The sequence below is a fragment of the Oryctolagus cuniculus genome, chromosome 1 (genome assembly GCF_051225735.1).
Source record: "Oryctolagus cuniculus isolate XC-2025 breed Fujian yellow rabbit chromosome 1, ASM5122573v1, whole genome shotgun sequence".
Taxonomy (NCBI): domain Eukaryota; kingdom Metazoa; phylum Chordata; class Mammalia; order Lagomorpha; family Leporidae; genus Oryctolagus; species Oryctolagus cuniculus.
This window is the reverse complement of record NC_142867.1, coordinates 92,426,260-92,442,374: the sequence shown is the minus strand read 5'-3', so window position 1 is coordinate 92,442,374 and position 16,115 is coordinate 92,426,260. Positions and strand designations below refer to the sequence as shown.

General features: G+C 43.6%; 1 protein-coding gene across 3 annotated transcripts in view; it reads right to left on the bottom strand.

Moving 5' to 3' along the window:
• The window catches only part of ARHGAP42 (Rho GTPase activating protein 42), a 307,262-nt gene extending 291,961 nt beyond the window's left edge, over positions 1 to 15,301 (bottom strand). Inside the window, exon 1 of one of the 3 annotated variants that reach the window (XM_002708607.6) lies at positions 14,739 to 15,301. In XM_002708607.6, coding sequence (XP_002708653.1) covers positions 14,739 to 14,892 — 154 coding nt within the window. In that variant the 5' untranslated portion in view covers positions 14,893 to 15,301. The remainder of the gene's footprint in view (positions 1 to 14,738) is intronic. The other 2 variants (XM_051820336.3, XM_017343749.4) reach the window with 2 other exon arrangements.
• Between the last annotated feature and the right edge of the window lie 814 nt (positions 15,302 to 16,115).

The following is a 16,115-nucleotide window of genomic DNA, read 5'->3' as shown; positions in this document are numbered from 1 at the left end:
TAAAATGTAAATTAGCCGAAGTTCAAACAGTTACTGAGTATCCACAAAGAGGTAAGAGCTGATTAGAATACAAATATGCTTGGCACCTGGAAGTTTATATTCCAAAGACTAAGCAAAATAAAATAGAGACATGCAGGCAGAACACCATGTGGCAACAGAGGCAGAGATCTGAGTGATGCATCTACAAGCCAAGGAATGCCTTGGATGACAACCACCACCAGACAAGAGGCGAGTAAGAACCCTTCCTAGAATACCTCAGAGTGAGTCTAGCCTTGCTGACACCTTTCTTTCAGTCTCCTTGACTCAAGAATTGTGAAAGAGGGACTGATGTTGTGGCTTAGCAGGTTAAACTACAGCTTGCAACACTGGCATCCTATCAGAGTGCTGGCTGGAGTCCCAGCTGCTCTGCTTTCAATCCAGCTCCCTGCTAATGTGCCTGGGAAAGCAGCACAATATGGCCCAAGTGCCTGGGTCCCTGCAACCCATGCAGGAGACCTGGATGGAGTTCTAAGCTCCTGGGTTCAGCCTGGCCCAGGCCCAGTCACTGCAGCCATTTGGGGAGTAAACTGCAAATAGAATCTCTCTCTCTCTCTGTCTGCCATTCTGCCTTTCAAATAAACAAAATAAATCTTTACCAAAAAAAAAAAATGTGAAAGAATAAAATTTTTGTTGTTTTAAGCAAGAAAAAAATAATTGCACATATTATATTATATATAATTATACAGCTATATCAAATTTTCTGCACCCAATTTCTGAAACAGTTATAAAGCTATTCTGATATTTTTTGACCCTCAAGTGTCACATGTATATATGCTAGAGTACTTCAAAAAGTTCTTAGAAAATGGAGTTGAAAGATTAAGTTTATGGTGAGGCAAAATAATCTTTTAATTCTATTTTCCACAGACTTCTAGAAGTGCACTCATATATAAAAATTCACATGTATGTGTATGAGAAACAATGCAGGCAGAGAAAATGAAATTGAAGATATTTTAAGTATAGACTTGTAGAGCTAATGAAATGGTAGGTTCTGGTAAGGTGAAAAGGAGAGTTAGAAGGCTCCAGTGCTTTCTGAAAAGATAAACATTTAGTTGGTGATCTATCTGAACAAAATAGAAAACAAAAAGGACAGCTGGAAAGGAAGGATCATTTCTTGAGGCTGGTGCTGTAGCGCAGCAGGCTAAGCCTCCGTCTGTGGTGCCAGCATCCCATATAGGCACCAGTTAGTGTCCCGGCTGCTCCTCTTCTGATCCAGCTCTCTGCTATGGCCTAGGAAAGCAGCAGACAGCCCAAGTGCTTGTGCCCCAGCACCTGTATGGGAGACCAGAGGAAGCTCCTGGCTCCAGGCTCCAGATCAGCCTAGTTCCGGCCATTGTGGCCAGTTGGGGATTGAATCAGCAGATGTAAGACCTTTCTCTCTCTCTCTCCTTCTGTCTATAACTCTACCTCTCAAATGAAAAAATAAAATTTAAAAAAAAAAAACAAAAAAAAAAAAAACAACTTTTTCATGACAGGTTGAATTGTTTCTCACAGGTTGTGTCTAAGGCTGCCTGAAGCACATCCAGGTGTTAAATCTCTAGACAGGTGAAAAGTTGGCACAGAGATCAGGAAAGCGAGGTGAAGGTTGGGAACAGATGTTAGCACATCAGGAAAGCAAACAGTAAAAGGACTGAGAGGAAAGCCTTGTGTACCACCAACATTTAAGAGGAGAGAAGACATGAAAGAGAAAAAGGAAGAGACACTCAGCAACATCACACAGTGAGAAAGTTACCGTGGCAGGGCTGTAACAAGAGCAAGTAACTTGAGAAAGGGCTACCCACAGGGAAGATGGTTAACGAGTACAGGGTGCATCTGTGTAAGAGAGATAACTTTTAATGTTCTACATTCACACAACACAGTAGGATAAGTATGGGTGACAACAATTAACTACGTATTTCAAAATAGCTAGTGCAGAGGGTTTTTGAATACTGCCAACACAAAGAAATGACAAGCGTTAGGTGACAGGTATGCCAATTACCCTGATCTGATCACTACACATTGTATATAAGTATTGAAATGTCCTACTGTACCCAATAAATATGTACAATTACTATGTGTCAATTAAAAATAAAAATATAGGGGCTGGCACTGTGGCACAGCATGTTAAAGCCCTAGCCTATAGCACTGGCATCCAATATGGGCACCGGTTTGAGTCCCAGCTGTTCCACTTTCTATTCAGCTCCCTGCTAATGCATCTGGGAAAGCAGCAGAGAATGGCCTAAGTCCTTGGGCCCCTGCAGCCATGTGGGAGACCCAGAAGAAGCTCCTGGCTCCTGGCTTCAGATCAGCTCTGCTCTGCTCTGGCCATAGCAGCCATTTAGGCAGTGAACCAGCAGATGGAAGACCTCTCTCTCTCCCTCTCTCCCTCTCTCCCTGTCTGTCTCTACCTGTCTTTGTAACTTTTTCAAATAAATAAAACAAGTGTTTCAAAAGATAAAAAGTATATGTAAAGGCAACAACAAAATAAAGAAAATAAAGGAAAAAATTGGATTTCTCTTAAAAATCCCTCACTCTTATTCATATGCTGACATCATTTCCTTAGAAGATTTGTCTATTTACAATTTGAAAGGCAGAGCAACAGAGACACAGAGAGAGGCAGAGATAGAAAGAGAGATCTTCCAGCCTCTGGTTCAATTCCCAAATGGCTACAATGGCCAGGGCTGAGCCAGACCAAAGCCAGGAGCCAAAACCCCATGTAGGCCTCCCACATAGGTGGCAGGGTCCCAAGTGCTTGCACCATCTTCTACTGCCTCCCTGGTGCGTTAAGAGGGAATGGATCAGAAATGGAAAAGCCAGAGCTCCAACCAGCACTCCAACGTGGGATGCAAGCACCCCAATGGCAGCTTATCAAGCTAAAAAACCATGCCCACCCCAGTTTTTTTTTTTTTATTTATATAAAGGTAACATATTCCATGTATGCACTTTTAGGAGCATAACGATACTACCTACTCTACCCTCCCTGCTCCTTCATTAATTTTAAATTTTTATAATGACATACTTTCAATTTACTATATAATCATAAGCTTAACACTCTGCTAAAGAGTTCAACAAGTACTAGGTAAAAAAAAATTGTTCCTCAAGAGTATAGACAAGAGCTATAAGCAATAATCAAATCTTAAAATGTTAACTTTGCTCATATCCTTTTTTTTTAAACTTTGTATATTAGTTACCACAAATCAGGGAAAATATATGATAGTTGTCTTTTGGGGACTGGTTTATTTCGCTAAGCATGATGGTCTTCAATTGCATCCATTTTGTTGTGAAAGACAGGATTTCATTTTTTTATGACTGAGTAGAATGCCATAGTGTGTATATAGCACAATCTCATTATCCAGTACTCAGTTGATGGACATCTGGGTTGATTCCATATCTTAGCTATTGTGAGTTGAGCTGCTATGAACACTGGGGTACAAATAATTCTTTCTTATGCTGATTTCATTTCCTTTGGATAAAATCCCAGGGCTGGAATGGCTGGGTCATATGGTAGATCTACTTTCAGATTTCTGAGGCATCCCTATACTGCCTACTATAATGGCTATAATAGTTGACATTCCTACCAACTGTGTATTAGGGTATCTTTTTTCCCCAATCCTCATCAGCATTAGTTATTTTATGATTTCTGTATGAGAGTCATTCTAACTAGGGTGAGGTGAACCCTCATTGTGGTTTTGATTTGCATTTCACTGATAGTTAGTGATACCCACCCTGTTGACATCATTTTTTCATGGTAGGCAGCTTTCTCAAAACTTTCCCACACAATATGACCTTTAAAAAGTCACCTATGTTTTCTCTGAGGTTGACAAATTGTTAATGAGAGCCACTTCTTTCAAATTTCCCACAACTTGTAAAACAACTCTAAAGGCTAGTGTGACATACTCCTTTAATTCTCCAGTGTCGTTTAGTAATTTTTTCCATAGAAGGCACAAAAATCTGATGGACGTTCCAAAGCCATTAAATTTAAAGTGTTTTTACAACTAATTTTACTTTGTTTGCCCTTGTTATCCCTTCTACCAACAGCATCTTCCCCCCCCCCTTTGGATGTGGATGGGTGACATCTCTTTTACTCAAACATTTTAAGGAGAAAGTTAATTACATAAATGAAAAGAGGGGACACTGCTATGGCACATAGGGTAAAGCCACCACCTGCAACACTGGCATCTCATATGCGCACCAGTGTGAGTCCCAGCTGCTCTACTTCCTATCAAGCTCCCTCTTAATGGCCCGGAAAAACAGCAGAAGATAGCCCAAGTGCTTGGGCCCTGCACCCAAAGGAGAATTGGAGGAAGCTACTGGCTGCTGGCTTTGGCCTTGCACAGCCCCAGCCGATGTGGCCATTTGAGGAGTGAACCAGCGGATGGGATATCTCTCTATTTCTCCCTCGTTCTGTAGCTCTGCCTTTCAAATAAATTAATAAATTTTTTAAAAATAAATGAAAACTCACACCATGGCAAAATAAAATCAATTTTGTACAGCTACTGTTTGGAAAGAGATGATGCACCATACACTACACAAAAGGTTCACCTCTATTACTGTCTTATCACACCAATCCACACAAATACATGCCAGTTTCCTAAATTAAATCATCACTTTCCCAAGGTATTAAAGAGAAAATTGAAGCTGGGTCATTCATTTGAATAATTTCCAAGGAATATTACCTAGCATGTCGTTCATAAACTAGCAGGCAGTATGGATGTGTTCATTTGCATGAGAAAATATCACAGAAAATCCATGACTGAAGAGTATGTCTGATTTCCAAAGAAAGGGATGTCATTCTGTGTCTCCTCACTTCCCAGAGAAAAGCTGAGCTTCAGGAAGAGTTCTATTAATGTAGCAAGGTTACATGAAAAGGAGTGTTTCTTCTAATTGTTTTCGTAACACCTGATATCAAGAACCATTCTAGGAGCCGGCACTGTGCTTTAGCGGGTAAAGCTGCCACCTGAAGAGCTGGCACACCATATGGGCACTGGTTCGAGTCCTGGCTACTCCACTTCCAATCCAGCTCTTTGCTATGGCCTGGGAAAGCAGTAGAAGATGGCCCAAGTTCTTGGGCTCCTGCATCCATATGGGAGACCCAGAAGAAGCTCCTGGCTCCTGGTTTCGTATTTGCCCAGCTCCAGTCACTGCAACCATCTGGGGAGTGAACCAGAGGACAGAAGATCTCTCTGCCTCCTCCTCTCCCTCTCTGTAACTCTGCCTTTCAAAATAATAATTAAAAAAAAAAAAACAAAAAACAAAAAACAAAAAACAAAAAAACAAAAACAAAAAAACCCATTCCAAATCATCCTTTACAAAATTCAACACTCTTTTTTTTTTTTTTTTTTTTTTGACAGATAGAGTTAGACAGTGAGTGAATGAGACAGAGAGAAGTGTCTTCCTTCCATTGGTTCACCCCTCAAATGACCACTACAGCCAGAGCTACACCAATCCAAAGCCAGGAGCCAGGTGCTTCTTCCTGGTCTCCCACACGAGTGCAGGGCCCAAGTACTTGGGCCATCCTCCACTGCCTTCCCAGGCCACAACAGAGAACTGGACTGAAAGAGGAGCAACCGGGACTAGAACCCGGTGCCCATATGGGATGCCGGCGCCGCAGACAGAGGATTAACCAAGAGAGCCATGATGCCGGCCCCCACACTCTTCTTTATACCAGCCAAATTAGAGTATCCAACGCTTAAAAAAAAGAGCCATAACTGATCTTTTTTAAAATGTCATTAGAAATAAAGACTTTCATTATGGACTAAAAATTAGAACTGAAAAATCTCTACTCTTCAATCTAAAAAATCTACAAAGTGTTAATTATATACCATGTTCTTTGTAAAAATCAGTTTGAAAAACTAATCTCAAACAAAAGATTCAAGATGATAAAAAAACTAGAGTTTTTTTAATGTATTCACACTTCTGCAAAAAGAAAAACAGTGAAAAAACTGGCCAGTTATTAGCTACAACATATTGCCTTACTTTTCTACATAGTTTACACTTTTTTTCTACCATAACTTTATTCAGCATTATAACTAGATTCTTTTAAAGCTTTTTAAAAATTATTTGTGTTTATCTGAAAGACAAGAGATCTTCCATCCACTGATTCACTCCCCAGATGTCCACAACAGAAGCAGGTAGGCCAGGCTAAACCCTATCTGGGTCTCCCAAATGGGTGGCAGGAACTCAAGTACTTGAGCCATCACCCGGTACTTTCCGAGGAATGCATTAACCAGAATCTGGAACGAGGAGTGGAAACAGGACTCAAACCAAGGCACTCTGATATGGGATGTGGGTGCCCCAAGTAGCCTCTTAATCACTGAGCTGATTGCCTGCCCCTATAATTAGATTCATAATAATCAAATTCAAATTCTGTAGATACAAAGAATGGAGTATTCTAATTAGCCCAATATTTGTTATCTATAATCTGAGAGAGAAGGATCAACATTATCAGAAATATCCAGGCTAAAGTTGAAATTTAACTAGCCAAAGAGGAAACTGTTAAGGTAATTATATTTTTATTGACTTTCCTATTATCATCCTGAACAAATACAATGTAAATCGACATACTTACACAAAAACCAGCCATTACAACTCAGAATATGGCGAGGACAAAATACATAACATGGGTTCCTAGACTTAGATATCCAGGTGCTCAGCAACTGGTTTCAATCTTGAGGATAAAAGTCAGCAAAAAGCAGCCCTTGGCTGAAGAGGCCCAATGAAGTAAGGATACACTATAAGGAGTATTAGGTGCTGGGCAGAGGTTCAGCAGGTCAGAGGAAAAGCCAAGATGGATGGAGCTGCAAGTAGAAACCAGCGGGTGGCAGGTGAGGCTGAGGAGAGGCTGGCATCTGCCTGGAAAGCTAAAGTGAATGGAAATTAACATTCAGACAGCAGGGAAAGCTGGGGCCAGAAGAAGATGGCAATTATGGATCTGGAAGAAACAATATTCATGAAGGAGATTCAAGCTAATATGCCTCTTTCTCATCTATCCATAATAAACAATCGCTGTTGTATGTTTACTCAAAGCAGCTTGACACTCTATTATTTCTATTGATAAACCTAGACAAAAAATTTTCCACTCTCTATAATCCATTATTTTTAATAAGATTATACACCAAACCAATAATAAATGTAAACTTCATTATTTTATCTTACATAATCCTAAGCAACTTCGTTAACAAAATGAACACTGTACTCTAAAAAATGTTCATGGTTAAAAGAAATGTTTGTTAAAGCAGCTTTTCAGTGCCTTTTTAAAGTTTCGTGGCTGCCTGAGTATTGCACACTGTCCAAGGTACCATGTTGATGACTGGAATAGGAGGCAGCGGATAGGGTAGTTAATGCCAAGTTAGCCTCCTCCATTGGAAAGGAATCATTTTCAGTTCCCTCTGCAAGCCATTCCCTGATGTTCTAACTGACAGCCTCTCAGTTACTACCTGATTTAAGAGGAGGTCCAGAGGAAACAAAGACACAGTTAAAGGACACCTATTAAACTCATGTACAGCATGAGAAGAGAGGTGGATGGAAATAATGAGCCAGCCCAATTTAACCCACTCTGATGAGCGCCAAGGCTCCCATTTAAATTAACATAAGTATAACTGCTTTTACTCGTAAGGTGTCATGGAAACAGAACCTTAAACCACCACATTCCTAATCTACCAGTTCCTCAAAGTAATTACAGTTCACTGGAAAGATGTAGTTACTTCTGCTCATTTAACTCAAATTCTAATAACTTTAAAAGCCAAATGAGGAGCTGAAGTCATTACACGTATGCACCTTTGATTAGGCTGCCCAACTAAACAAGCAAAACCACCACAGTGGAATAAAGGGCAGTGAGGTGGCTCTCGCAAAATAAACAAGAATCTGCACACTGTTCCATTTACTGTAACATAGGAGCTGGCACTGTAGAAGGGGGTAAAGCCTCCGGCTGCAGAGCCAGCATCCCATATGGGCACTGGCTCAATTCCCGGCTATTCCACTTTTGATCCAGCTCTCTGCTATAGCCTGGGAAAGCAGTGGAAGATGGCCCACGTGCTTGGGCCCCTGTACCCACGTGGGAGACCCAGAAGAAGCCCCTGGCTCCTGGCTTTGGATTGGCCCAACTCTAGCCACTGTGGCCATTTGGGGAGTGAACCAGCAGATGGAAGACCTCTCTGTATCTCCCTCTCCGTCTGTAACTCTACCTCTCAAATTAAAAATAAATAAATAAAAATAAACTGAATATAACCCATGTACAAATTTAAATACCAGAAATTGCCTAAAACAATATTTCTCACTACAGGTTGAATGATGACCTAGTAAACAGAGCAGTAAAGTATGGAAATTCTCTCAAATTTCTTGTACCTGTATTTTTTTTCCCTTTTTATTTGATACCTTCCATGTGTCACCAAAAATTCTGGTAGCAAAGTGTGTCCTAAACACATACAGTCCACACACACACACACACACACACACAATAGAAACTAGCTTAAAGTTTAAAAAAAAAAAAGGGACAAGCAAAATAAGGCTAAACTGTGTTTGTGAAAGACCAAATGGAACGTGAGGGTATTTTGCCTTTTTTTTTTTTTTTTTTTTTTTTTTTTTTTGACAGGCAGAGTGGATAGTGAGAGAGAGAGAGAGAGAGAAAGGTCTTCCTTTTGCCATTGGTTCACCCTCCAATGGCCACCATGGCCGGCGTGCTGCGGCTGGCGCACTGCGCTGATCCGATGGCAGGAGCCAGGTGCTTTTCCTGGTCTCCCATGGGGTGCAGGGCCCAAGGACTTGGGCCATCCTCCACTGCACTCCCTGGCCACATCAGAGAGCTGGCCTGGAAGAGGGGCAACCGGGACAGAATCTGGCGCCCCAACCAAGACTAGAACCCGGTGTGCTGGCACCGCAAGGCAGAAGATTAGCCTAGTGAGCCGCGGCGCCGGCCAATTTTGCCTTTTCTAAAACACGTTATCACAGCAATCACGTTATCACAGTGCTTTATAAGAGTACGCTTCAAACTGAGGTCTGTGGACACTGAGGGGAGACATATTCTTTTTTTTTTTTTTTTTTTTTGACAGGCAGAGTGGACAGTGAGAGAGAGAGACAGAGAGAAAGGTCTTCCTTTGCCGTTGGTTCACCCTCCAATGGTGCTTCCCTCTTGCTGATGTCTTCATTATATGCAGATTCTACATTATCAACTCAAGAGTAGCCAGCTACTGGAACAGGTACTTTTCTTCATTTCTGTCATGGATTTCAGGTGCTAAGAACAACTGCTTGCAGAACAAAAGCACTGTGACTAACACATAAAGAAAGCTTGTGATAAAGGGAGAACTACCATGAGTGCATGAAGATTTTCAAGAATTGCAGTTCACTTGCAATTCAAGTACAATTGTAGTTGTAGGGAAAACTAGTGAGCAAATGAATCAACAACACACAAGAAATTATCACCAGTCTCCGTGAGAAGAAAATTAGTTTCATCAAAACAACAACACCCATTAAACTGATTATTATATGTAGTCCACAAGTTTGGTATTAGGAGCCAGCACTGTGGCATAGTGGGTACAGTTGCTACCTGTGATGCCAGTATCCCATATGGGCAGTGGTTCATGTCCTGGCCATTCTACTTCTGATCCAGCTCCTGGCTAATGGTCTGGGAAAAGCAGGGGAGGATGTGTTAAGTGTTTGGGCCCCTGCACCCATGTGGGAGATCCAGAAGAAGCTTCTGGTTCCTGGCTTCAGTCTGGCTCAGCCCTGGCCATTGTGGCCATCTGGGGAGTGAACCAGTGGTCCATAGCTCTTTCAAATAAATAAATACATCTTTTTTTAAAAAAAGTTTTGTAATGGTTTTACAATATTGTTTACATTTAAATTATGAACTGATTTGCTTTTAAGATTGTCAAAATGTATGAGAGATGTGGATGAAGTTCCAGGCTCCTGGCTTTGGCCTGGCCCAGCCCCAGGCCATTGTAGCCATATGGGAGAATGAGCCAGGAAATGGAAGATCTCCCTCTCTGTCTCTCCCTCTTTCTCTGTAACTCTGCCTTTCAAATAAACAAATAAGTCTCTAAAAGAAAAAAAACTGTGAAAACATAATAAGCATAAGATTATAGTTTCATGCTTGCATATACCTAACATAATAAGTAATTAAATCAATATTAGAGCCCATTAGTTTTTTTTCTTTGTTTAAGAGCATCCCAAACATACAAGTTTAGAAAAAATATTCTGAAACCAGACCAAACAGTTGGTTAATTCCAGCTTGAGGCAATGAGAGGAATACCATGATAAGGAAGGCAGGATGGCAAGATGTTGCAGCGCAGGATGGAAGAATGTTAGCAACACTCTCTCCCTACTCAGCCAATTCAATTCAAGGAAGATAACTTTTGTTTTATTTTTTAATTGACAAATAAAAACTGTATATTTATGATATGCAATGTACTGTTTTGATATGTATACATTGTGGAATGGCTAGGTCAAGCTAATACTCATACATGTATTTCCTCATCTACTTTCTTATGATTAAAACACTTAACATCTACTCAGCAATTTGTCTGTATTCTTGCAAGGACAATGCATATTCTACTTGAATACAATTGTATGGGTTCAGAAACAAAGAAAAAGTAAAGGGGGTACTATCAGAAAAAAAATTTGAAATGTTTCCTAAAAAGAAAAAAAAATCAGCAAACATAACAAGATTTCACCAGTTCAAATTTTTAAGATTATCATCTGTTAAAGAAATAAAGTTGGAGAAGGGAGTTGGCGTTTTGGCACAAGGAGTGAAGCCGCCACTTGTGTGCCCCACATCCCATATAGGAAGGCCAGCACAAGTGTCAGCTGCTCCACTTACTACACAGCTTCTTGCTACTGCTCCTGGAAGACAGGAAAAGATGCCCCAAGTACTTGGGCCCCTGCCACCCATATGGAAGACCTGGATGCAGTCCCTAACTCTTGACTTCAGCTCAGCCCAGCCCTGGCTGTTGTTGCCATTTGGGGAGTGGAGCAGCAGATGAACATATCTCTCTCTCTCTCTCTCTCTCTGACCTTTTCTTCCTGTCATTCTGTTTTTCAAATTAATATTTAAAAGGGTAAAGAATTGTTTTTATAGAATCTCATTTTTTAAAAATGATTTATTCATTTGCTTGAAAGGCAGAGTTATACAGAGAGAGAGAAGAGGGAGAGAGAGCAAGATCTTCCATGTGCTGGTTCACTCCCCAAATGGCCACAACACCCGGGGCTGGCCAAAGCCAGGAGCTTGGAGCTTCTTCCATGTCTCCTACCTGGGTGGCAGAAGTCTAAGCACTTGGTCCATCTTCCTCTGTTTTTCCAGGTGAATTAACAGGAAACTGGATAAATGGAGCAGCTGAGTCTCAAACCAGCACCCTTATGGGCTATACTGCTTTCTTCATTTCAAAGAAAAGTTAAGACTCAGTGAGGTTAACTTACGTAAGCTACAAATCACTTGACACCAGAATTCAGATCTCAAGTCTAAATCGATACACTTAATTATCATCCTTTTTCTCAATGTGCTTGTGAATATAAAATGTTATGTTGCATTTTTAAAATGCACTAAGAATATTACATATATTATTTTTAACTGAAATAAGTTAGTCCATTTATAAGGACATTTACTAGTCTACTAGAGAAACTACATCTTCAATCACAGACCAAGACGCATGTGTGACTCACTACACAGTCATGCACATACTGACAGAGGGCAGGCCAAAACCATCACCAGGGAAGCTAATAACAATGAGAAAAGTAATATAAAATGCTTATAAATACATGGATGATTATCAGCTAAATAAGATTATGTTAAGAAACAATTAGTTATTAATGAAAATAACAGCAAAGTGCTAAAAATACACACATACACACCTGAAATGGATAATGGATATAGCCACTGAAATAGCTGGTACAGGGCCAGGGTTGTGGTGTAGCAAGTTAGGCAGCCACCTGCAATGCCGGCATCTAATGCCCGCAACCCAAATGGGTGCCAGTTCAAGTCCCAGCTGCTCCATTTCCAATCCAGCTACCTGCTAATGTGCCTGGAAAAACAGCAGAGGATAGCCCACGTGCTCAGGCTCCTGCACCCACATGGGAGACCCGGATGAAGCTCCTGACTCCTGTCTTCAGCCAGGCCCAGCCCTTGCTGTTGCAGACAGTTGAGGAGTGAGCCAGTGGATGGAAGATCTCTCTCTTTCTCTCCCTCTCTCTGTAACTCTTTCAAAGAAAGAAAAAGAAAAGAAATAGTTGCTATAAATTCAGGGTAGGTAAAAGCCTCCTCAGACAGGAAGAAGAAATAGGATGGACAGACAGGACGTAGGGGTCTGGGATAGAACGAAGCAGACTTCAAGTCCTTTAAACACACTCTTCCTATCCCAGCAGCTGCAGAGAACAGGCACATAACAGCTGCTGGCTAGACTCAGAGCATCCTCCCAGGGGACAGAAGCTGGCTTGGTGGGAAAACAGCAGTGCTGTCTAATGTGACTGCCAGGGTTCCTTTGCTCTAAAATCTCTCCCATTTGACAGCTGAGGTTGGGAACTGTTTTCAAAGGAATTAAACAACTTCCTTTCACAATAAAAGAAGTAATAACCAAATGTTAGCTAAAGTAGTACCCTCTCACCACAAACATAAAAATCCTTGACGGACAGCCGATTATACATTTAAGCACATAAGGCCAAGTCTAATGAAGCAGGGGCTGAACCTGCCCGGAGATTACATTCACGATTTCTTCATCTACAAATGGAAAGGCAAATCTGTAAAGATGGGAATCGCCCGATTTTTACAAGGGGAGATTTAAGAATCCTAAGAAAATACATCGTATCACTAGCCCAATACTGTACATGTCAGAGCATTTACCAGAAGTATGTAAGTATTTTCAATTTCTGAGACACTGAATTTGATCACGATCACCCTCAGTGTGAGGAGAAAACCCCAGCTACAGCTGGCTTAGCAGTCACCACTCTAGGACAGGGAGGGTCCTATGGAAGAGGCATCCTGGGAAAGTTACCAGGCCTTGTCGTTTAGTCACTCAACTCCCTATGTGAGAAACTCTCAGAAACTGAAGGTGAAGACACGGAGGATAAAAGATGGAGGGAAGAAAATCCAGGCAGGAGGTGTGTGGCAAGGGAGGCTCAAGAATCCCTGAAGATGCCAAGAGGTGTGTCCTGAAATCCCAACCGGAATCTGCCAAACGTGGAACATTAGCTCAAACTTGGAAATACACAGAGTGAAAAGAGCTGAAGATCCACCGTATTTTTCATAATCAGAGTAAACGCTACTATCAGTTGAGGGAGGCCTCACATTCAGAAATTAGGTGAATACTGACAAAATAAAAAAAAAAGCAAGTATTTCTCCAACCCAGAGTAAGTAACACAAGTGGTAAATGTTTTAGCACTTGGGATGGCTAAAATATAAGACAATTTCAAAGCACACTCACTTCAAGACATCCTGCTAAGCTGGATCCTTACTATTTGTAAGAAAGCTTCACAGTCCAGCACAGATGCTACTGTGGTCTTGGTTTCAGGTCCTCACACATCCCCTTGGTGTAGTCACTGGCCTTCCACTTGGCATATACAATGACGCTACTCCTATGCATGTCCCGAGGACTGCAAGATCACCCACAGATTTCTCTACCTTGTGAGAATACCAGTCATCAGAGGCTGATGCAACCAGTCATCAGAGGCTGACGATCCAAGGCACCTGTCTCGCAGGAAAAGCATTCAGGAACTTCTCTTCAGAAGAAAACAGCACCGTGGGAAAGGTGACAAGCCAAGCCTCATGACTGAATTGACTCCACATAAGAAACGCCAAGGCTCATGTACGCTTAGTAATTGAAAGTGAAAAGCCAGAGGAATGAAAGACAATCCAGGCAGGAGGTGTGTGGCTGAAGAGGCAGAAGAACCCCAAAGGATGCCAGGAGGCATGTCCTGAAATCTGCAAAATTTGGGAGGTGACTTCTCATTTGTGTAGACACAGAGTGCAGAGAACTGAGGATCAACCACATTTTCCACAATCGTAGTAAACACTACCCCAGGGTATTCACAGGCTACAGATCACCGGAAGTTCTCTCCAGCCTTTAACCCCTGACCTCTGATCCCGGTCCTCTGGACCAACGCCGCACGCAATGCAAACCAGAAATCAAGATGCACAGAACCTTGCAAAGAGTTAAAACCGGCTAGTGCTTTGCTGTCTTCCACCAGTCTTGCTCAATAGCAAAACTGCAGATGTGTGTTAAAGGAAAAAAAAGCCAACTCAAAGACCGTGCCCGATGCGTCGTCACTGATGAACGTAAGAAATTAACATTTTCTTTGAATATCACTAAATAAGTTCAATTTTATTCTTAAAACAAACTTTTCGACACCGCCCACGCCCCACCTCCCCACCTCTTTAAGGCATTTTTTAAGGAGTTCAAATTAGGAACAAAATATTAAAAAAAAAAAAAAAGACTAAAAGTCCCCCCACATCTTTGCAGGGGCGTTACTCAAAAAGATGACCTTGAATGACTTTCCTCTGGCTATACAGGGTGGCCGGCGGAGAACTTTCCCTTCTCTGTAGTCCTGGGAGTAAATAAGTAAAGAACACCTAAGAACAAACTTTGCCGGCCACCAGCAGGGGAGCTCTTCAGCTTTGTCCCCAAACTCATTCAAACAAAAGAAGCTCCGTCTCCGCCGTCCCAGCCCTAGGACTCGCACCCCGCGGGGACCCTCTCTGGACTCCGACGCCCTCTCCACTCTGCCCCGCCAGCCCCACTTACTCCTCAGCGCCCCAATGAGCAGAGAGCCGTCCTTAATGAGCTCTTTGATGAACTTGTTGGTTCGCTCCAGCTCAATCTCGTGACACTGCAGGCGCTCCCTGAAATCCGGGCTGTCCAAGTAGGAATCGCTGAACTCCAGAGTGGGCAGCCCCATGGCACAGGCACTGCCGGAGGCGGCCGGGGGCACGTCCCCGGGCGGCGGTCAGGGCGGGAGAAGCTGCGAGCGCGGCGGGCGCTGCGGGCACGCGGGATCGCCGGGGACGCTGGGGGACCGCGCAGAGGAAACGGGCCCCGCGCGCCGCGCCGCCTGCGCGGGGCTCAGTCTTCCTCCCCCGAGGCGAGGCGAGCGCAGGCGCGGGCGGCGGGCCGAGGTGCGGGTCCCCTCAGGTCGTTGTCATCTGGGCGCATCGTCGCAGCGAGCCCCGGGGCGGCCAGGCTCCGGGCGGCGCCGGAGCAGGAAAGTTTCTCTCCCGGCGCGCCGACACTTCCGGCAGCTCCGCTCCGCCGTTCGCCTGACAGTCGTAGGCGCTGTGAGCCTGAAGCGCCCAGCGGCAACTCCGGCCGCGTCGGGGAAACCCGCCCCCTCGGCGGACGCAGGCTCAAACGGCGTGCACTCGGGTCGGGCTCGCGGACCCTCCTCTCGGCCGCCGCCGCCGCGGCGCTCCCACCCCGCCCCCTCGCCCCGGGACCCTCGGGCCCCCGCCCCGCCGCGCGCGCGGCGCTCCCAGGCTGCCTGCGCCCGCGCGGTCCACCCCGACCCACCTGGGCCGCCGGGCTCCAGCTGGCCCTGGCGACCGAGCGTCCTCCGCTCCCCAAAAGGCTCTCCAGCTACCCTCAGAGCTTCCCTGCAGTCCCTCCCGCCACCCACTCCCTAGAATCGTCTGGCAGAGGAACTAAGGGTAGCTTTCCCTGAAGGTCGCGTATTCGTTAGCTTGCACGGGAGGGAACGACTTTCTAGCGTGGGTTTAGCTTTTACTTCACGCGTCGCCGGTAAACGCACAGAAACTCCAGGTTGAAAAGTTCTCCTCTTTCGCACCCTTCTCTCTTTAGTGGGTCCAGCCTTGGGAGTCTTGAGTTTTTTGCTTTTTGTTGTCTTCCCTCCCCCCATTTTGCGAGAAGGTGGGAAATTTTAAGTGAACCTCACTCTGGAAGAAAGCACCTTGGATTTTGGTGCTCCTAATTCTAGAAGAATACCTATTTGCGCCGCAGTAGATCGTATTGGCACCTGGATAGAATTGACCTACAAGCACGGAGAGATCTTCAAATTGTTGAAGTGGGCAGGAGTTTCAACTGAATGGTTAATTCCCGCCGAGAGACAGTTACCCGTTCTTTGGTAGACATTCACCTCGTAAATTTTCTGTTCTTTTGAAATCTTGA